We start from the raw sequence: 18,997 nt of genomic DNA, 5'->3' as shown, positions 1-18,997 counted from the left end.
ATTTTTTTGAGTTGTGACTCCTCTGAACACTAAGCAGAATAGAGAGAAACAATAAAAAGAAAAACTTCGTCTTTTCAACTGAATTATGCTTTCATTGCTGCTTTTGTTTACTATTACCCACTGCGAATTCAAGTCACAGTTTTGACTGTTACCTTTGCAAGACACTGGGATTAAGCATACATCGCGTTTCTTCGTTTTCCCCAAAAGTTGCAGAAAATCGAAATTCAACTCTTTTATAATGTTATTTTATTCTTTTTTTAAGACTCTGATTGATACGGAGGTTACGGTCGAGCTCAAGGTGTGGGTTTTGCAAGTTTGACAATGAGACTAACATTGCACAGAATGACATGAGTATTCGGGGAATTTTAAAGTCCGTGGATCAGTTTTTAAATGTTAAATTAGAAAATATTGCTGTCGTGGAATCTGAAAAATATCCTCACATGGTAAGTCATGAATTAAACCTTTGGAATGATGAAATGCTGTACAAGAACACGCATTTAAGGAAAGGTTCTTGTAAGGACTTTCAGGGTGGCTGCTAAGTTTTTTGACATTCCAAAAGCGCTCATCTCCAAGCATCTGCTAATAGAATTCCATAGGCTGCTGTCAAAGATCTATTTATTAGAGGAAGTGTCGTTCGCTATGTGCACATGTCTAGTGCTTATGTAGACACAATCTTATTAGCAGATGCGTGTCGTAGAGGTACGTGAAGATTGAAAGATTCAGAAACATGTGTTTTGTTCTTTGACTAACTGTGAAGATTTGGTAAACAACAAGAGACAATAAGCTCATAATAACTTGTCTGAAATGTATGTTCTTTCTTAATAAGTCTCTCCTTTGGCGTACCTTCTGTTCTTCTTTGGCAAAAGCGAACGCAAGTTAAAAATTGTTAATAGCAAGAAAAACTTCAATACTTGAGACTGTTGCATTTTTCAAGGCTTGGATCAATTCATATTAAGACAAGAGGACGTTGTCCAGTACTTAACTATTCTCAGAAAGGCAAAAAGGAAATGATGCGATGTGAGTACTTGTATATTTTTTCTAACTGTCTCTCCTGCACAAGGGTCTTTTTTGTATTATTTTTTTATGATAAAATTCATCTTTATGAATGAAAATCTATATTCCAATATTAGTATCTGAAATCTGGAATATGCACATGCTGTAAAGTTGCTTTCTCATTTTCTAACCATTCCTTGTCGCCCTTGGATCTTTACCCATTTCCCGCAATGACCAGACTGCCAAAAGTACCGTATAAAGACTCATTTTACCGTAAAAACCCTTGTCACTTTCCTGAGTCGTAGTTTTGTTAGTACTTGAACACGCTGACGAACGCCGTTTCATATGCCAATTCTTTTAAACAGCTGAAAGAAATCTACCAACTTAAATCTATAGAATACAAAAGAAAATCTGTAATGTAGTAGCTTCTCATTCTCATATTTTTTCGACTTCTTTTACTTCACCTTCTCCATACACTCACACAATGGTGCTTGTGTACCCAATCTATTTTGACAAGAAGCGGTCAAAGGAGTTTCGTAGAATTTCTAAACAAGATGCTATTGAAAATCCATTAGCAAAGAACATTGCAGACGTCGTTCGTGATTTGGGCTATCAATGTAAAATTGAACCTCTCAAAACTCACCCAGCCGACTGGGCTAATCCAGGCCGTGTAGAAATAACTTTACCAGAGAAAATATCAAGTATGTGTATTAAACTCTTGATTGGAATGTTTTTTTTGCTAACCCTAACAGAACGTTATTTGTTTAAACAAATTGCGAAAGTCTTACAACACCGACCCACTAAACCACAAGATCCATTGTCTCTACCTATACAGAATGTCCCTCCCAGACTTCCTGAACGTCCACCTGCTTATCCCAAGGGTGTAGCTGGAAATACCATTGTGCCTATGCATTCTCCAGCACTTTCTGGAGGAGGTATCTCCGAAAATATGTTTCAAGACATGATGCAGGAGATGCAGGGACAACCCGGAATGGAAAATGGCATGAATCCTTTGAACGCACTTTCTGGTATGGGTATGCCTCCTCCCCCAACACAAACTCCTAGCTCTTCAAAACCAAGCACCGCTAAAATAGAGCAAGAGGAAGAATATGACTTGGATTTGGAATAAGAAATTCAAAAAAATATATGATGCTTTGTTCTTAAGCTACGAGTTTTATCATGTACCAAATTTCGGTATTTAGTATGAAGCGAATGAAGACTATGGACAATTATTTTTCAAGCGTTATGAGAAATTTACAATGTATACTCTTTTTACAATACTTGAATAATGGAAGTAGAGGTGAATACTTTAATTTCGTCGTCAGTGCAAGCATATACGAGGTCATGCAAGATTAGAACAAATATAGCATTTTGATAACATTCAAAACAACCTTGAATCATTAAAGATAAACCTCTTCCATATATATATCACTCGGGTTTTCCCTCCATTTACGTTAATACTTTAGTTAAAATCCTTCTCTGAAAACCAATCTGGATCCTCTCTTTCTGAAAAAGTTATAAAACGTTTTAAGGCTTGTAAACACTATACTTGTTAATATACTAGTCAGTCTCCCAATGAAAACATAGAAATGCTTCACCTATCGTATATATAATGACTTACCTTTCTTTTCTTCTCGTCTTTCAAAATGCTTGTATTTGGATCCCGTTGTAGCCTTTGATGAGCACTACGCTCGTGAATACCTACCATAGTGACACCTATGGGCCATGGCGCATTTCCAATAGTAAGTTGCAAATAGACGTCGTTTGCTTTCACAAACTCTTTACGCTGGCACAGGTAACATATTTCAGCAATTTTGGATACTATATTGTCATTTAGTGTGCCGTCAATGAGTAATCGTATAAGGGTCTCTAGGTCTTGTTTAGCTTGTCGGAAAATCTTCAATTGACCTTGTGCTTCGGGACTATTCAGCTCAGAAGTGGGTTTTGATGTTAATATTTTGTCCCACACGAATATTCCACGTCGTAGGAAAGTAACAACTTGTTTCGAAATCCGTGGCTTTTCATGAGTAGCTTGCTGATAATCAATGAGTTCAACACCTCTACTCAAAAGCTCTTTCTCCAACTGCTCAATTTCTTTTTCTTTTTCAATAATGAAGAATCGTTTCAATAGTGCTTCTTCAGATTCGCCGAATAATTTTATGGGCTCCTTCAGTTCTCGAAGCTTGCGAACGACTTCTGAAAGCGGGAGTTCTGGATGCTCACTTTTGGTAGAAGGAGACGATGATTTTGTAGCATTTTGGGAATCACTTACACCTGGACTCGCTGCTTTACTCGTTGCAATTGGAGAAGAAGAATTCGACATTTCATCTACTTTTGATATTTTCGAGACAGGGTGACGTCTTTCTTTTTCGTAGGATTCCCTCTCTTCATCTAATTTTCGTTTCTTCTCTTGCTTCTTCAGTTCCGTTTCTCGTTGATCTTCCAAATATTTCCTTTCTCTCTCCTTCTCCCAATCTCCTCGTCGAAACGCTTTTTTTGCTGGAATATCATTCTTACCTTCTAATTGCCGGCGTTTTTTTTCAATTTCTTCCTTTAAAAAGTCCATTTCCACCAATCTAATGAATTTTACTTCGAGTCGGTCTCAATCGCCGGTTTCAAGTGAAAGTGATCCTGCCGTTGGCCCTTGTCCCTTCCTCATTCAGGTCTATCATCAATTTCATACTAGAAATCACATTTTAGATGTATTAGAAGATGTCGTACCCTCAATTGAAATTTATGGATGGTAAGCAATGTTGTGAAACTTTTCATTGATATCAATGCATCGAAGCTATAGTTGGAATGCTAAAGGAATAGACAATTTAGTACACTTTCTTCAGAATTTATGATAACAATGAAAAGAATTCATATACAGGTATTTAGCATAGAGAACACTACTAACCGTGTTTAGGATAAATATGAGTTTATACGAGCTGGCGGTTTTCATCGCTGAAAAAACGTTGTTTCAGCAAGATGATACTAAACATCCAGAGTGGATGCTTCAGTTTCGCTTCGTTTTCCATGACCAAATTAAAGGAAGACCCTCCTCAAGAGAGATGGGAACAGTATGTTTGCACAATCCAAAGCTATTTCAAGGAAGCAAGCTGCTGAAGGTGACTGGAATGAAATGTGGAGATCGTGTTGATGTTTGTATCAAGCCAAACAAAATACGTCTCCGAAAATGATTTGAAAAAGCAATCCTACTTGGAGAAAAAGCATAAAACACAAGTCTTTTCAGTGACCGACTGATCCTTTCTTATCTAATGATTCATGTAATATTAAAAGGAAATAAAATGTGGATGGGAAAATATCTTATGATGAGTAAGTATGCCAAGGACGCGACTTATAAAAAGGTAGGATAGAACGGTTAATGAACGCTTGGTTGGGAATTCGAACTTTATCTCTTGCTATGATTAAATCTACGTTAAACATGATACGATTGCTTATTTATAGGCACCTCGTGTAGCAAATTCTTCTTACAGTTCATCTGATGCGCCTTTTATCATATACTACTAAACAAGCCAAGCCGTAGCAGAGCTCACAGACGACACACATCTAAACACTTCCCTTGATTTTTGTCAGCAGCATGTAAGAATCAAACTTGAAAAAAGCTTAAACTGTTTCGACAAAATTTGCTCTCGTTAGTTCGGCAACCTTTGAAGGTTGTTTATTTAATATATTAAAAAACAACTTTTAAGAGATCTTCCTTAGTATAGGGGTAGTACACCAGCCTGTCACGCTGGCAGCCCGGGTTCGAATCCCGGAGGGAGAGAAACATTCTACTTTTTGAGTTTTTGAACCTTGCATTTGAAGGCAGAAAGCAGGTTTTATGAATATATAAAATTAGCAAACCCACAAGCTCAAAGGCTAGCCACTACGTGGAGACAATGTATGCCTAGATTGCTGTCGAATGCAAACCAATATCATTCCTACTTGTATGTTAAACTACGCACATACAAGACCACCAAATTGATGAGCTTGCATAAAAGCATTCTCATTTAAAACTCTTCCTCTCTAATCATCAAAAAAGTCATCTAAATATTTATTTGGTACAAAAAAGTACCTACATTACTGTAAGAGGGTCTCTGTCTTCGGCAGAGATTAATATTTCTGCATCAACATCGGATTCGCGAAAAGCTTTAGCAAGCTTTTCGGCCATGACGTCCTTGAGATATCCACGCTCAGTATTGGAATGGCCGCCTAAATTGGTTAGTGGGATGGAATAAGCTGAGCGACGTACACAAAATAACAGACACCCCTTTAGCAATGAGGGCAAGAATCTGATGGTGAGACAGTTCTCCCGTAAAGTATAAATCGGCTTCTGTACCAGCGAGTACACTACCACCAGATCCGGCACAGACGGAAACGCTTGAGATTGAAGCATCAAGGCCCTTTGGAGCGGCCACTTGGACTAAGAAAAGAATGGTTAAAACAAATCCTACATATTTCCTAACAAGGCACATACCATAAGGAAGACCGGTAAGTTTCTTTGCTCGCTCAATAACTTCGCGCAGGCTCGCCGGTTGGGAAAATTCACAAAGACGACCATATCCTTCAGCTTCAGACATGGGAGCATTCTGCTGAATTGGTTTTGAAGATTTTAGTTGGTATTTTCCACCGGCAATTCCCCAGGCTAGCCAATCGTTAACGCCTTCAGCAGCAGCATCGACGCACGTATGAGGGGAGTAAACATGAATGCCCTCAGCAGCTAAACGCAGCAGGCTCCTTTGTTGCGAATCTTCCATCGTAATAGCTTTCAATCCACGGAAGATAATGGGGTCTACACAGCAAGTTGAAGGGTGAGTCAATTATATATCTACGAGGGATACTGGTACATACGATAGGTTATGATGGAGGAAACGAGTTTATTGGAAATGGCTTCATCTGCAACCTTTTCCGTCAAATCGATCGTCAGTAATACAGACTTGGCGCCTGCCCTGGAAAACGGTGCTTGCAATAGCAAACCAGTATTATCCCAAGAATCAGCCAACTTGGGATTGTAAAGTGATTCAACCACTTGCTTGAGTTTGGTAGCAACACAAGTTTGTTTCGACATTCTCCTATTCACTGTTTTCCTGTTGATACTTCCAAATCGTCGGTTTTGAGATTGGAAATTGTTGAAACTATTGTTCAGTGATTTTCTGTTTACATCCATATAGGGAACTGCATGTCCTTGCGGTATACGGATTATGAAGCAAACACGAATGCAACGTGCTTCTTCACGGTATGTTAGTAAACAAGGTAGAGTGTGTTGAAATTCATTCATTCCAATTGTGGTATACAAATAGTGAAAAACAAATGCATTCAAATAAATAATTATTGTACCTCTCTCTTGGTATGAAAAAATCATTTTGGACGTTCCTGTTGATTTCGCACGCAGTAGTACCCTTCCTTTAACTGCTACCTACTGTAGAAGAGTAACATCTGCGAAATACCTACTACGCGTCCTTAAACAATTTACGTGGTCAGGATGGCAAAGAAAGGAAAATCTAGAACTACTTCTGAGGGTAAGCCTTTTGAGAATCATCTTGAAAGATTTTATTAACACTGCGCCAAAAGCTGCTCTTTCTTTAGGGAAACACACGGTCAGTGGACGTGTCGGCAAGAAGAATGACAAAAAGGTCGTAAGTACATCTGAATAAAAGTGAAAATGGGTTATTAATCATTTATTCATAGGATCCTGGAACAACTGAAAGTAAAGCTGCCTTCAGCAAGCGTGTCGCGAAAGAATTAAAAAATAATGAGCTCTTTCAAAGGCTAAACAGCGCTGGAAAACAAGCAGCAGGTGCTAGTCCTCAAGCATCCCAAAAGAAACTATTGAATCGTGTTCAAGCACCTATAGCAGCCCCTCCAGCTCTTGCCAATGGTTCGATTTCTATTCGGGGTACGGCAGGACCTACCACTATTGCAATTGAAAACTTGGCTCCAGGAACCTCTTCAGAAGATGTCTCTGCAACTCTTCAAAAATTCGGCGAAATTGCTCAATGCCAGGTCTTCGATACGCAGGGCAAGGTTAAGGCTACCGTTCGATTTACTACATTCGCGACTGCCCAGAAGGTGACACAGCAACTTGATGGTATTACAGCAGATGGTATGGAGACTCGAATTACTTTTCTACTAATATATTTTGTACGATGCTAACGCTGATTGTTTAGGTCGCAAGTTATCTTGTTATATAAAAAAGAATAAGCCTAAAAAAGGAAAAAAATAAAACTAGAGATTTCATTATTCTTCAAGATGATTTCCTCACTCTCTCATGTCTCATTCTACCAGAATGCTTCTTTTCGTCGAACTTCATTTTTCTATACGCCAGTCCATGAATTGAACGCTCGTCCTTCTTCACGATCGTTGGTGTCATTGATGTCGTTATTCGTTAAGGAGTTTTGTCGGATTTTGTTTCCAAATCTCTTTTTTTTTTCTCCCTTTCTTATATACTGGCAATGTGTACTACTGTTTCTCTAAACGTAAGACCCAATCTCAAATTGTCCATCACATTCCGTATACATACGATTCTTAGAGTAATTTTTTCATTTTTTTTTTAAAAAAAGACAAATGCCTAGTTATCATCAAAACAAGTATGGCGTACCTTATGTTTGTGGAAATTTAGGAGAACATAATTTCACTATAGTGGGGTAGTTGCATAGGAAGATTTTTTGGTAAGAGCTCTGGCCAAAAAAGTTTAATTCGAGAAATAATTTGTTGGAAAAGAACATTGTATCCCATGGCTGAGAGATGGACGCCATCGTTGAACAAAAGCTCAGGAACTAGGCTGAAGTTTGTAATACTGTACAAATTAATCCAAGTAGTATTTCCCAATTCAAGATTCATTTCCACAGCTGCTTCACATGTAGCGTCCTCATATGGTTTTTGATCTCGCTCATAGCGAAGCGTTTTTAGAGTTGCTGCCGGTGAAACAAATATCTTCTTTGAGGTTTTTGGAAACTTCCTTGCTAGTTCTTTAATATTCTCCTTGTATTCCTCAATTGGACAAATACATTTTCCATTCACAATTTGACTATCATTGGTACCCAAATAGATTACGACGATTCGAGTGTGGTCGATGTCAATTGGGAGCTTTGAGAAGAATCTTAGAAAATTTCTAGAGGTGTATCCTGATAATCCCCATGCTTCGACGATAAGTCGTCTCTGGTAGAAATTCGCCAACTCTGCGCAAATTCCTCCGTGTGTAAATCCATACTGTGTAATGGAATCACCTAAAATGACCAATTTTTCAAAAAAATCAACAGAAGGAATGGATGACACTTGAATAGAGGACATGAAAAGCCAAAATAAGGGTTGGACCTAAACTCACGGTTTTATGAAGATATTCAGGTGCATACAAGCAATTGACGAATTCATCAAGGATGTATCTTGCGACTCTTTAAGACCAAACATATAAATAGAAAAAAGAAATTAAAACAAGATTTCCTCCGAAGATACCTGAAGTTTGCAGAAATAATATTGATGGACTGTCTCTTGGAACACGAAAAGCAGGCATACAGAATCGCTTTTTCTTTTCTACAATTATTTATAAGCTCGCAAGGTGCACTATAAATTTAAAATTGCTACATTGTTAATAAAAAAGCGCATAAGAGCCGAGTTGACTAGAAAATCTATGAAGAGGATTTTTCGGATTGACCGTAGCGGAGTATTAATATACAAGAATAGATTATCATAGCACACAAAGTTGTTAACTATAAAAAAAAAAGAAAAGGAATGGGTAGAACAAAGAAGAATAAAAGGTCACCAGTTTATAAATAAATGTTATAATTTGAACTGTAAAACCACAATAATTTGGCAAAAGAACCCCGATAGTCAACGAAGGAGAGTCCCAAAGTGAAAAGGCTTTGAGTTCAGTTCATCAAGTAAATGGATAAATATGATTGTTTGCTGTGTAACCTGAAAGAACAGAGAATCCAGAAGACTAGAAACCATATCCATCAAGCCAGCCATGATAGCATATATAAAAGATACACAATATAGCGTAAGCTATACAAAGGAGTGCACGATTCCAATTACGAATAGGAAAACAGAACGATAACGGTTCTTGACAAGTTGAAAGAGAATTTTAGCTTTCGTGGAACACTTCCAAACATAGCGTACCCAAAATTCCAAGAATAAAACACAAAACGGAATGTCTCTTGTTTTGAGAGTGATCATGTCGTAAAGCCTCTGGGAAAATGACACGAAGGGACAATATTAACATCATTCCTGCAGTACTAGCAAAGATGAATCCATAAACCAAATTTAGCAAGTCAAACGATCCAGAAGCTCCAATACGAACCAAAAGAAAAGCGATGAATGCACCCGATGGAAGACTCAAGCTGCTTATAGCCGCTGCTGTCAAAAAGGCCTTTTTACGGGATTTCCAAGCAAGATAAAGAGGGTAAGCAACTGTAAATCCTTCTACCATATTGTGGATAGTCATAGCAACAAACACCATGAACCCGGTATCAACAGTGGAAGCCAAATAAGTGATAAATCCCTCAGGAATTTTATGAAGACATATAAGAAAGGCGGTTTGAATGCCCATCGTATAAACGGAATGAATATGCTCGTCCTCCTCGGACCCAAACACGGTGTTCATCACATCATCGTGATTATGACATTCGCATTCACACGTAGGTGTCTTTGGATTACTTTCTCTTGCAAGAGGAATGTTGTTTTCAGGGCCACCTTCATCTGCTAACAGCATGGATCTCTCATGAAGATGGGCTTCACTAGGGCAGTGACTTCCTTGGACAGAAGAAGAGAGTTGAAGAGATGCTGATCCTGAGTGTGTTGATGAAGATAACGACCGAGGGGAGCCCCGAGCAGTAGAATTTCCAAAGTCTTCATGTCCTGCATTCAATTCGTTGGTTTTATGGAGCCATTTGTGGAGAAAGTGAGTAAATATGTAAAAAAAGATACTTCCAAAGAAAAAAGAAGTAAGCTGGAAGATTCTGGCTAGGAACATGTCAATCATAGGAACGTCTAAGAAAAAATGCAACGATTCTTCCATAACACTTGACCAAGAGCTGAACAATAATATTCCAGCACTGGTAGCAAGTGCCGTTACCAAGGAGCGCTCACTGTTCACCAGGTCGATCGCTGGACGACCGAGTAATTTGTTTGCGACAACATCGATCCAAACTCCGCTAGCGCCAAGGATGCAAAAGCAATTAGTAATTAAACTCAGAATCCTATCGTAATGTTAGCCATGGTCCTCAAAACGATAATATTCAAAATAGGGATATTGAAGTTGAAAACACGGGAGAAAAATTGTTATAGAGTTGGTATTGTAATCGCGCAAGCGCCGCCAATGTTGAATCTGAAAGGAAAACAAATATATGGAAGTGATAGCAGTATAAACAATTCGAAGTCAAGCAAAGGCTAGCTATATCTGAATGACAAAACAACATCCTAAAATCCAGAGCAAAGGCAATTCAAAGCCGCAGAAAATCAACGATACAATTCCAATATCAAATAACTAAGGAAAACAAATAAAACTTACCAGCCTTTTGAATTATCCATGTGCACGGTAAATAGAATGATTTTACTTCATAGGCCTTGATATACAATTTCAGGCTATGCTCGCGTTACAATGCAGTATGATACTTTAGTAAACAAACATGCTATTTATGTGCATTTTTGAAGCAGGAAGTTCATGAATGCTTAGTTTTCATATAGTTTCTTTCAAAAAAAAAAAGCTAGTTCTAAAGAAATCCACTTCCATCAGAAACGGTACATCCATCCATGTAGTCACTATAACAAGCGAGCTTTTCCAACCAAAAGCTCGTCTTTAAACTAAATTAATAAAAGTAAAGGCTTCTGTTTCGTAAACGAATAAATAAAAACAACAATCTTACAGCCACTTGGAATGATAGAACACTATGTTTAGGACGCGTAGTTGCAACTCATCCTGCAGATGCAGGGTTTTGTACTTTGTCTTAATTTTTGGTTTTCGGCCTTCATTTTATATTCACTATTTTAAAAAAATGTAGTTACCGCATGGAATGAAACGTGCCTCAGGTCGTATGTACTTTCGAGGAGTCCTCTTTTTCATCAAATATTTCAAAAGTATACATGTTAAATAATGAAAGTCTAAATTAGTTGTAGTGAATCGACCTGCTTTTTGTTTTTGCTTTTCGTTTCCCTTGGTTTTACTATTTATATAAAGAAGTAACAAGTGACCGTAAAAGACGTCCTATTGTTTAACCACGCCAGTTCTGCTAACAACAAACAACAGCGGGGAGGTAAGACAAGGTTTTTTCCTTTGAGACCGTAAACATGATTTTTTCTACGATGATTTTTCGAATCATTTGCTTCTTTGCGCTTGCACTTGGAGTTTTTGCTCAGTCAAATGAGTTAGAAAGACTGTCCCTCAAGCCACCCTACATTAATCACGGAATGAGAAGTCTGTGGTGGGAATATGGTGGAAGCACTATTGTCGATAAAAAGAACGGTATTTTTTTGACCCAAGACTTGCAACATCAAAGTGGATGGCTTTCGACCCGATTACCTACCCCTACCTCCAGCTTTGAGGTATTGTTTCAATTCCGCATCTCGAGTGAGTCCAGGAACCTCTTTGGCGATGGCATGGGATTATTTTTGACCGAAGAACGTGCCAAGTCAGGCCCTGTTTTTGGGTTTACTGATAAGTTCAATGGTTACGGCATTTTCTTTGATACCTACAACAATAATCGACCGGGAACAATTTTCCCTCGTGTTGTTGTCATGAAGGGAGATGGAAAGACCTCTTATGATGCTGATCAAGATGGAAAGGCCAACGAAATCGGTGGATGCAGTGCTTTACACTTGCATAGCAGTGATTACACCTTGGGCAAATTGAAGTTTGACAAGAAGAATAAGGTTCTTCGTTTGGAATTAGCATATGACGCTAGCTCCGATTTTATCAAGTGCTTTGAATTGAATGAAGTTGATATGCCCGCAACTGCTTTCCTTACGTTTTCTGCTATTACCGGTGAATTAAGCGAAAACCATGAAATTCATAGCATTAGTAGCAGAACTATCATTGACATCAATGACGAGTTCACTCCGGAAATTCCTCAAGAAGATTTGAAGGGACCTACTACTAAGCATAGTCCTTGGAAGCGCCGCTTCATCTTCGTCCTTGTTACCTTGATTGTCGTCTTTTCCGTCTTTTCCTTACGTTCATACCAACAAAAACAGGAAAGAATCCGTCGTTCTCCTGTTCTTTAAAGATTTTCCCTAAACTTCTGTCCTAAACAGACAGACGCTAAACCATAGGGTCTGTTTCATCTTATGTTCTTTACTTATTCTTTTCTTCCTTCCTTCTGTCTTTTCTTCGGTTCCATAATCCTTTTGTGTTAGGAAACCGGCACTAGTGGTTTCGGTGGTTGTATACCGCGAGAGGCTGATGTTTCGTGAATGGAGCTCTAAACTAGTCGATTGTACATGAAGTTCATCATTCATACCGCCTTTAACTCTTGTTTTCTTTTGTTCTGATTCATTAAATCAACAGAGGAACAGCTCTTTGTTTTAAGGATTTCGTAAGTATTTGCTCAGTATCGGTCGTTATCGTTATAAGCTGAAGGGCTGCAACAATTGTCACTGATGTATCTTTCCTTTCACCATCAACCCGCTAGTTACTCATTAGACCCCCACATAACCCACATAATAAGAATTAGGCCCATAATATAAATGGCTGTGGAACAAAGTCAAGAAAATTCAGAGGAATGTATTATTTGTTTATCGGAATTGCCTAATTGCTCTTTAGAAAAATGGGACGTTAGCGCGGTACCTACATCCCTTTCTGCATCTCCTAATGGTGTTTATGTGGCTACGCTTCCATGCCGACATTATTTTCACAATCAGTGTTTGGAAAATTGGTGTCAAGTTGCGAATACTTGTCCTCTTTGTCGTATAGAGTTTTTCAAAGTTGATATATACGAATATGTTGGAGGTCCTTGGTTGCGAGCTTACCCAGTTGAGGAAAAAATACAAGCAGTAGCTAACGCGGAGTTACCACCTGAATATGCAGAGACAAATGAATTGACTCGGTGTGTCGTTTGTGGTGGATCACAACAACAGGACGTTTTGCTTCTATGCGATGGATGTGATGATGCGTATCACACTTTCTGTTTGGATTTGGAAGAAGTTCCGGAAAACGAGTTTTATTGCCCTAATTGTGTTTTCCTAAGTAATGAGAATGTTAATACTTTGGCTTCTCGTATTTCGCTTTCTCGTCGCCGACGAACAAATGGTCGTGCTGCCAGAGCTTCAAGGGTTTCTCAACGCCAGCAACGTGCATGGACTAGAGCATGGAATGCCATTCGAAATCGAACGTGGGAAAATTTGAATTCTGATTTATCCTATTATACGCTTGATAGTGGTATTCCTAGGCGAAATGAAGCTTCTGACTTGCTACGGAGAAGAATAGAAAACACTAGGCTACGATCCACTTCAGATGTGAACGATGAACAACAGCAGCAGCAGCCGTTTGTACAGACACCTATAATCAGTGAATCAGAACGAAAGGCTTGGAGTGATTTTGATGTTGTGCTGCACACTAGTCAGGACCGCTCTACAACTGGCGAAAGATCGAATGAAAAGTGCTCGACTGCCTCTCAAGATTCATCGCTAGCAGCAGATGGTTCAAAGAAGCTGAAAAAACCAGTCCACAGGAACCGAAATGTTTCAATATCTGCGGCTCCAGGTTCTTCCTCTAATCAAACGACAACTAATGATCAAGCGCACAAGCCATCTGTACTTGCAAATTTAATAGATAATATCAGTCGTCCGTCTTCTATGAATGATTCTCAGTTTTTATCGAAAGTTCAATCCATTCTGAAACGATCTCAGGATGGCAGCTCGTCAAGTAATTCTAATGAACCGCATTTAACTCCTCTTTTTTCCAATCTTTCTCCTCCTCTACATCCGGAATTATCGTCTCCAAGTTCTAACCACATTGATGAGCCTTTACAACTTGCTGAACCAGAACCTGGTGAGATTTTGAATAACGATACTTCACAAATCATTACCGATCCGCAAACAGCTCCTCGGCCATCCAGGCGACGAGAGCTAACCAAATCTACAAGGCTACCTTATGAGGTGAAGTATCGGATAGAACGGTTGGTTAGTGCCGCATTGAAACCACACTACAGAAATGCTAAAATTACAAAAGAGCAGTTTGCTGTATACAACAAAAAAATATCTCGGTCATTATATTCTTTACTTTCAGATGGATCTCTTTCGTTTGAGAGGTCGGGTCAGTACCAAATTACAAATGAGATTCGAAAGCGGGTTGATTCTTGCATTCGTTCCAATGGCGAAGGCTATTAATGTCTGTACATTGCATATTGTGACGAAAAATAGCACGTTTGTGTTTAAGGATACAAGCGGGATTAGATATGAAACGGTTATGAGTAATGAATATTTAATTTTTGGGTGAGTATTCAATTCCTGTTGGAAGTGCATGAAAGGCAGTGTATAATCTATTAATAAATTTTATAAAGAAAAAGTAGATGGTAAGGTGAAAAGACAAATGAGCTACTATAACAAGAGCGTTCAATAATATTCATTCCAAAGAAGGGATTCATGACTTGTGTAAAGATGTATCATATAGAAGAAAACAAGAATGAGAGCTTAATTTTAGCGTCTACGAGGAGGACGGGGTCTAGAAAAGCCAGACCTTGCGTTCGACTCTTTTGACTCTTTTGAGGTATCAATAAGACCTAAAGCTTGAAAAATTTCCTTTTCGGTGCAGTCAGCAGAATCGTTTGATTCCAACTAGATATGTTAGTGTTTCTCAGTAAAAAAAAAAAAAAAAAAAAAAAAAAAATACCCTTCCATCTATGCTTACGCCAAACTCCTCTTCAACCTTGTTCAGGAATGCGAGTTTGCAAGACGAGTAGACCATTCTGTTTTTTACAGAGGATTGCATAGGGCATATGTAAATGAACACTGATGTATCGTTAGTAAATAGTTCAAAGAACGTCACATACAATTTTTTAGTTTTTCATCCTTAGATTGGGAGTAAAAACCAAATCTCGGTTCAGAAGGGTGAAAGAAGGACTTTACATCAGAAGCAGCGATGTTTGCTTTCTCATCTTCTAGGCAAATTACTTCGTCTCGGACAGACTACCAACACGTTAGTAATACAACAAAAGAAGAAGAATCATACAAAAAGTAGAAGGGTATTTTGAGGGACAGAGCGAAGCTTCTTTATGCCTTCCAAAGCATCGTCGTTTATTTCCATTGCTATACCTCCAGTAACTAAAGAACGCTTTTGAGATGTGGAAGATTGTAAAGACTAAAAAGGATATCTGTTAGCAAGAAAATCAATGATACTGGCTGAAAAAAAAAATGAGTACCTCATCAACTTGTTGTCTTTCTTTTTCGTCTTGACGAAGAGGTGCTGAGTCAGTTTCTTTTGTGATCTGGTCAAAAAACGACTTATAGCTTAGCTCCTCAGTGGTACTAGCAAAGAAAGATTTGTCGATTTTTGACATATTGACAATGCGAATTAAACCAGAACGACTGGAGGCATAGAGCATTTTGTTTCGAACATTAGCCGATTCAGGTACATAAGAAATAAATTGCAAAAGATCATTACGGTTTTGATCATGAACCAAAACGAAGGCGGGCTCGGAAGAAGCGAGCAATACCTGACGAATCTTCTCAAAATCTGATTCAAAGGAAGAGCTTTTGTCCACAGTATCGGAAACCTCAAAAGAGCTCTCTAATAGTAGGTTAGTCATCCGTAGAAGTACGCGATTTAGCTAGAAAAGCAAGGATTACCATACCGTTCGAAATCCGTATAACAGCAGCCCGAATGGGTTTCTCAAAGTAGTTTTCGAGATACTGAGTCAAATTTTCAGCAGCTTATATTTGGTGAGCTTCATAATTAGCAATTCCTTACGTTTTAGATCAACGGACGAAGACATTGTGGAAATTGAAGATACAGCATGAATCATTCATGCCTATGACTTTAATGTATGTTACTTCAGCGTTGATGTCCAAGTGACAGTTTAGGATAACGTGAATGCATAGCCTTGTGTTAATAGATAATATCGCATTTTACCACGTAAATGAAGGGTAGCCAAACTGAGACCGTACTCATGCACGCTTCGTAAACAAACGACAAAAGAGAAGAAAACCCTGCTTTTTTTTGGAGTTTTATGAAGCATTAATAACCTGACTTAGGCGTTTATAATGATTCGTTTTTTTTCGCGTCAAATATCTACAAAACCGCATTTTTACGCGCAGTTTGTAAGAAATGCTCAGCATAGACATATTTCTACAGGTATGGAGTTTCTTCTTTGAGCAATGTGTGATTCATTCCGCATAATTTGAAGACCATTGAGGTTTTTCTTCGTGAAAAAGTGAATTTTTATCTAACATAGTTAGGTTGCTCGGTGGGAACAATTCTAATCCGTTCACCTATATTAACGCGGACGCCGTCCGAATTTGAAAAAAGTGTATACAAGTATAATGCGGAACTATGGAATGAATTAAGCGCCCCTTTGCCCAAAGAATTTTACTTCAAAAAGGGATCCGTTGGTGAAAAAGATTGGAAAACAAGACAAAAGGACCTGGAAGGAAGAGAGTCTCCCTTTCAAGCCATTTTTGAAAATGAGCACAAATTGATGGAAGACAACGCACTCTCTGATCCAAGCACCTATTTACAACCAAGAATCACAGAAGCAGATCAAGCTGGTGATGTACATAGCACTCAGCGTTGCTTAGAAAAGTCCCTTTTTCTATTAATTAAACCAACAAAAGATGCAGAATGGCAATTTCCCATTGTTCCAATTGAGAGTGATCAAAAGGCTTTGCACCTGGTAAGTAAATTGTTTAGATTAAGAGGAGCCGGTTATTGGAATACGGATTCACTCTACCGTGTATCAAGGATTTAAGATTTCTTCTTTCGTTTTTTACGTATACAACTCTAACAAACTGTCTAGCTTTGCCAAGAACAATTACAAAACATACTAGACGAACAATCGTTAGTCTGGTTTGTCGCCAATCACCCGATAGGTTTAATTAAGCAAGACGAGAAGAAGGTAAGTATAGCTCTTTTGTAAGAGGAGGACTCTTTTTTTTTTTTAATCATACATTTGATTTGTATGAATATTTTGACTAACCTAATTAGTTGTTTCTTTTAAGAGCCCGGCTGGTGCAGGGTTTACGAGTCCCAAAGGTAGAAAATGTTTTTGATTGGGCTTGGTCTAGTTATGAAGAGCTACCTAACAGACTGTCTCCAACTACATGGAACTCTGTAAAAGATATTTTGCATGATCGATTGTGAGTCGTACCCAAATTTACATGAAAATTAGCATTCTCACTTTAAGGCTTTTCAGCCTTGCCGATACTGACCTATTTCTTCATATTTACCAAATGATAATTCGAGTTTTTACTGTTACAGTTGACTGCCCTTTAATAACCAAAATAAAAATCACGTCGTTAATTTCTTTTCACCAGAATCTGAATGAATCGATATACCACACATTCATGCCTGCCAAGACTTTGAATTGTACAAGAATTAAACAAACAAACACCATTATCTAAAAATAAAAAGTTTTTACCATAGAAAGTAGATGGCTCAAACCGTAATCTCAATTTTTTCATCTTCTACAATGTTCTAAAGTACACATTAAATTAGACCACTTAAATCTCACTTTTTTGATTTCTAAAACAAAGGCAAAAATATTCAGCATGTTTTATAACAGATTGTTATTTTGCCTATAATCGATCCTTCTTTTACTGAGATTAAACCATTTTGGGTCCACCACCGAGGTAGAAGCCGGCTCGAGACGGCTTAGTTTCACCATACAAAAGACATTCAAATACATAAACATGTTAACCGAGCAGCAGACATTAGAGCTTTTTCCAGAAGAATGGGAGCGAAATCACGAAATTTTGTTGAAGTTTCCGAACGGGTTGCCAAAGGATGATAGCGGAAATCAGAGTAGCTCCAACGACCCAGAAAATGAAATAGAAAGTAAAAAAAGTAATACGGAAAGCTCTCGAGTACCTCTTCCTGCAGAGTCGTTTCCTCGTTTTGGCGTTGAGCCTAATAATACAGATCTTGATTATGTACTTTGCCCGACATGCGACAGGCCATATTTATCAAACTATATTGAGGAGCATAATGGGAAATGTGTTGAGAAAAATTCACTAAAGCGTCAGACAGAAAAGGATGTTTCTGCAGCAGTAAACTCAAAGGAAACGGTGACTTCATCTACGGCTTCTGTCAAGAATGGTAGTAAAGCAGCGCATCCAAAACTGAATGGTTCTTCTGGAGACGCTTCCAACCATAGTAATAATACCACAGAGGTTGCTCCTTCTAAACGACGGAAAGTGGAAGAAAGTAAGAAATCCACGAAAGCGAATGCTTCGTCCAAAAAGGACGTGGGAAAGAAGAAGAATACAAAACAAAAAGGTATGGAACTTACTCTTTATTTTACTAATTGTACAGGTCCTGTTGATGTTGACAAACAATGTGGTGTCCTTTTACCTAACAACCTGATGTGTGCACGTTCTTTGACATGCAAAACTCATTCCATGTCAAGCAAGCGTGCTGTTCCTGGTCGCTCTCAGCCATATGATGTTTTGCTAGCTTCTTGTCAAAAGAAAAACCAAGCCAAAATACAACGTATGTTTGTAACATATTCGAAAGTGATGCTTACTAAATTCCTCAGGTCAAATTCTCGAAACCGCCAAAGAATCGGAAGAACAGCAACACGAAACACCTGTCGATTCGGATGAGGAAGTTGATTTTATTATGAACGCACTACAACAATCTGGTAATAAACCTTTAGAACATAGAACAGTTTTACCTGTTAAACGGAGGCATACCTATTTCCGTACTAGGGAGTTAATTGCGGCCGCCTTTCGACACGGAGAACAAGGAATGCAAGTTACCGGTACCATACTTGGAAGAGTTGTTCCTTTTAGCGCACGTTAATCTTTTCTATGTCTTCTTTGCATGAATATTTTGCTATGATAAGCTTATGAGTGATAATGGGATTTACTTTGCACA

The 18,997-nt window shown here is 38.4% G+C and overlaps 13 protein-coding genes and 1 non-coding gene across 14 annotated transcripts; 9 read left to right on the top strand and 5 right to left on the bottom strand.

Annotated features, from left to right (window-relative positions):
• Window positions 1-238: 238 nt before the first annotated feature.
• On the top strand, window positions 239-783 carry lsm2 (Lsm2-8 complex subunit Lsm2; the record flags this gene model as incomplete). Its single annotated transcript, XM_056183642.1, has 4 exons — window positions 239-298; window positions 342-443; window positions 597-699; window positions 758-783. The coding sequence occupies 4 exons, from the start codon at window positions 239-241 to the stop codon at window positions 781-783; spliced, it is 291 nt and encodes a 96-aa protein (XP_056039741.1).
• A 694-nt stretch (window positions 784-1,477) lies between these two features.
• On the top strand, window positions 1,478-2,122 carry sec65 (signal recognition particle subunit Sec65; the record flags this gene model as incomplete). The annotated part of the gene is made up of 2 exons (XM_056183641.1): window positions 1,478-1,694; window positions 1,746-2,122. 2 exons carry the CDS (start codon window positions 1,478-1,480, stop codon window positions 2,120-2,122), a joined length of 594 nt encoding a protein of 197 aa, XP_056038984.1.
• Window positions 2,123-2,455: 333 nt separating this feature from the next.
• prp18 (U5 snRNP-associated protein Prp18) lies at window positions 2,456-3,559 on the bottom strand (the record flags this gene model as incomplete). The annotated part of the gene is made up of 2 exons (XM_056183640.1): window positions 2,456-2,536; window positions 2,615-3,559. 2 exons carry the CDS (start codon window positions 3,557-3,559, stop codon window positions 2,456-2,458), a joined length of 1,026 nt encoding a protein of 341 aa, XP_056039736.1.
• Window positions 3,560-3,572: 13 nt separating this feature from the next.
• Window positions 3,573-4,175, top strand: sap18 (histone deacetylase complex subunit Sap18; the record flags this gene model as incomplete). The annotated part of the gene is made up of 2 exons (XM_056183639.1): window positions 3,573-3,736; window positions 3,902-4,175. 2 exons carry the CDS (start codon window positions 3,573-3,575, stop codon window positions 4,173-4,175), a joined length of 438 nt encoding a protein of 145 aa, XP_056039146.1.
• Window positions 4,176-4,691: 516 nt separating this feature from the next.
• On the top strand, window positions 4,692-4,762 carry SOMG_20277. The gene has a single exon. It is a non-coding gene; the product is annotated as a tRNA-Asp (tRNA).
• Window positions 4,763-5,053: 291 nt separating this feature from the next.
• Window positions 5,054-6,046, bottom strand: SOMG_04861 (DUF34 family protein; the record flags this gene model as incomplete). The annotated part of the gene is made up of 4 exons (XM_056183638.1): window positions 5,054-5,190; window positions 5,231-5,401; window positions 5,456-5,770; window positions 5,830-6,046. 4 exons carry the CDS (start codon window positions 6,044-6,046, stop codon window positions 5,054-5,056), a joined length of 840 nt encoding a protein of 279 aa, XP_056039737.1.
• Window positions 6,047-6,460: 414 nt separating this feature from the next.
• On the top strand, window positions 6,461-7,201 carry SOMG_04860 (RNA-binding protein, rrm type; the record flags this gene model as incomplete). The annotated part of the gene is made up of 4 exons (XM_056183637.1): window positions 6,461-6,497; window positions 6,550-6,614; window positions 6,667-7,081; window positions 7,146-7,201. 4 exons carry the CDS (start codon window positions 6,461-6,463, stop codon window positions 7,199-7,201), a joined length of 573 nt encoding a protein of 190 aa, XP_056039738.1.
• A 392-nt stretch (window positions 7,202-7,593) lies between these two features.
• On the bottom strand, window positions 7,594-8,268 carry iah1 (isoamyl acetate hydrolytic enzyme Iah1; the record flags this gene model as incomplete). The annotated part of the gene is made up of 1 exon (XM_056183636.1): window positions 7,594-8,268. One exon carries the CDS (start codon window positions 8,266-8,268, stop codon window positions 7,594-7,596), a length of 675 nt encoding a protein of 224 aa, XP_056039450.1.
• A 790-nt stretch (window positions 8,269-9,058) lies between these two features.
• On the bottom strand, window positions 9,059-10,503 carry zip2 (vacuolar zinc exporter, ZIP family, Zip2; the record flags this gene model as incomplete). Its single annotated transcript, XM_056183635.1, has 2 exons — window positions 9,059-10,172; window positions 10,484-10,503. 2 exons carry the CDS (start codon window positions 10,501-10,503, stop codon window positions 9,059-9,061), a joined length of 1,134 nt encoding a protein of 377 aa, XP_056038894.1.
• A 756-nt stretch (window positions 10,504-11,259) lies between these two features.
• SOMG_04857 (lectin family glycoprotein receptor) lies at window positions 11,260-12,192 on the top strand (the record flags this gene model as incomplete). The annotated part of the gene is made up of 1 exon (XM_056183634.1): window positions 11,260-12,192. One exon carries the CDS (start codon window positions 11,260-11,262, stop codon window positions 12,190-12,192), a length of 933 nt encoding a protein of 310 aa, XP_056038892.1.
• A 462-nt stretch (window positions 12,193-12,654) lies between these two features.
• Window positions 12,655-14,295, top strand: asr1 (ubiquitin-protein ligase E3 Asr1; the record flags this gene model as incomplete). The annotated part of the gene is made up of 1 exon (XM_056183633.1): window positions 12,655-14,295. One exon carries the CDS (start codon window positions 12,655-12,657, stop codon window positions 14,293-14,295), a length of 1,641 nt encoding a protein of 546 aa, XP_056038890.1.
• A 309-nt stretch (window positions 14,296-14,604) lies between these two features.
• On the bottom strand, window positions 14,605-15,899 carry twf1 (twinfilin; the record flags this gene model as incomplete). Its single annotated transcript, XM_056183632.1, has 7 exons — window positions 14,605-14,742; window positions 14,798-14,916; window positions 14,958-15,093; window positions 15,137-15,265; window positions 15,327-15,694; window positions 15,759-15,836; window positions 15,875-15,899. 7 exons carry the CDS (start codon window positions 15,897-15,899, stop codon window positions 14,605-14,607), a joined length of 993 nt encoding a protein of 330 aa, XP_056039499.1.
• Window positions 15,900-16,167: 268 nt separating this feature from the next.
• mrpl17 (mitochondrial ribosomal protein subunit L46) lies at window positions 16,168-17,263 on the top strand (the record flags this gene model as incomplete). Its single annotated transcript, XM_056183631.1, has 4 exons — window positions 16,168-16,258; window positions 16,363-16,796; window positions 16,920-17,018; window positions 17,108-17,263. 4 exons carry the CDS (start codon window positions 16,168-16,170, stop codon window positions 17,261-17,263), a joined length of 780 nt encoding a protein of 259 aa, XP_056039498.1.
• Window positions 17,264-17,811: 548 nt separating this feature from the next.
• Window positions 17,812-18,922, top strand: sgf73 (SAGA complex deubiquitinating submodule subunit Sgf73; the record flags this gene model as incomplete). The annotated part of the gene is made up of 3 exons (XM_056183630.1): window positions 17,812-18,397; window positions 18,434-18,610; window positions 18,657-18,922. 3 exons carry the CDS (start codon window positions 17,812-17,814, stop codon window positions 18,920-18,922), a joined length of 1,029 nt encoding a protein of 342 aa, XP_056039495.1.
• Between the last annotated feature and the right edge of the window lie 75 nt (window positions 18,923-18,997).

Source organism: Schizosaccharomyces osmophilus, chromosome 3 (assembly GCF_027921745.1).
Source record: "Schizosaccharomyces osmophilus chromosome 3, complete sequence".
Lineage (NCBI taxonomy): Eukaryota > Fungi > Ascomycota > Schizosaccharomycetes > Schizosaccharomycetales > Schizosaccharomycetaceae > Schizosaccharomyces > Schizosaccharomyces osmophilus.
This window is presented reverse-complemented; position numbering and strand designations above follow the sequence as displayed.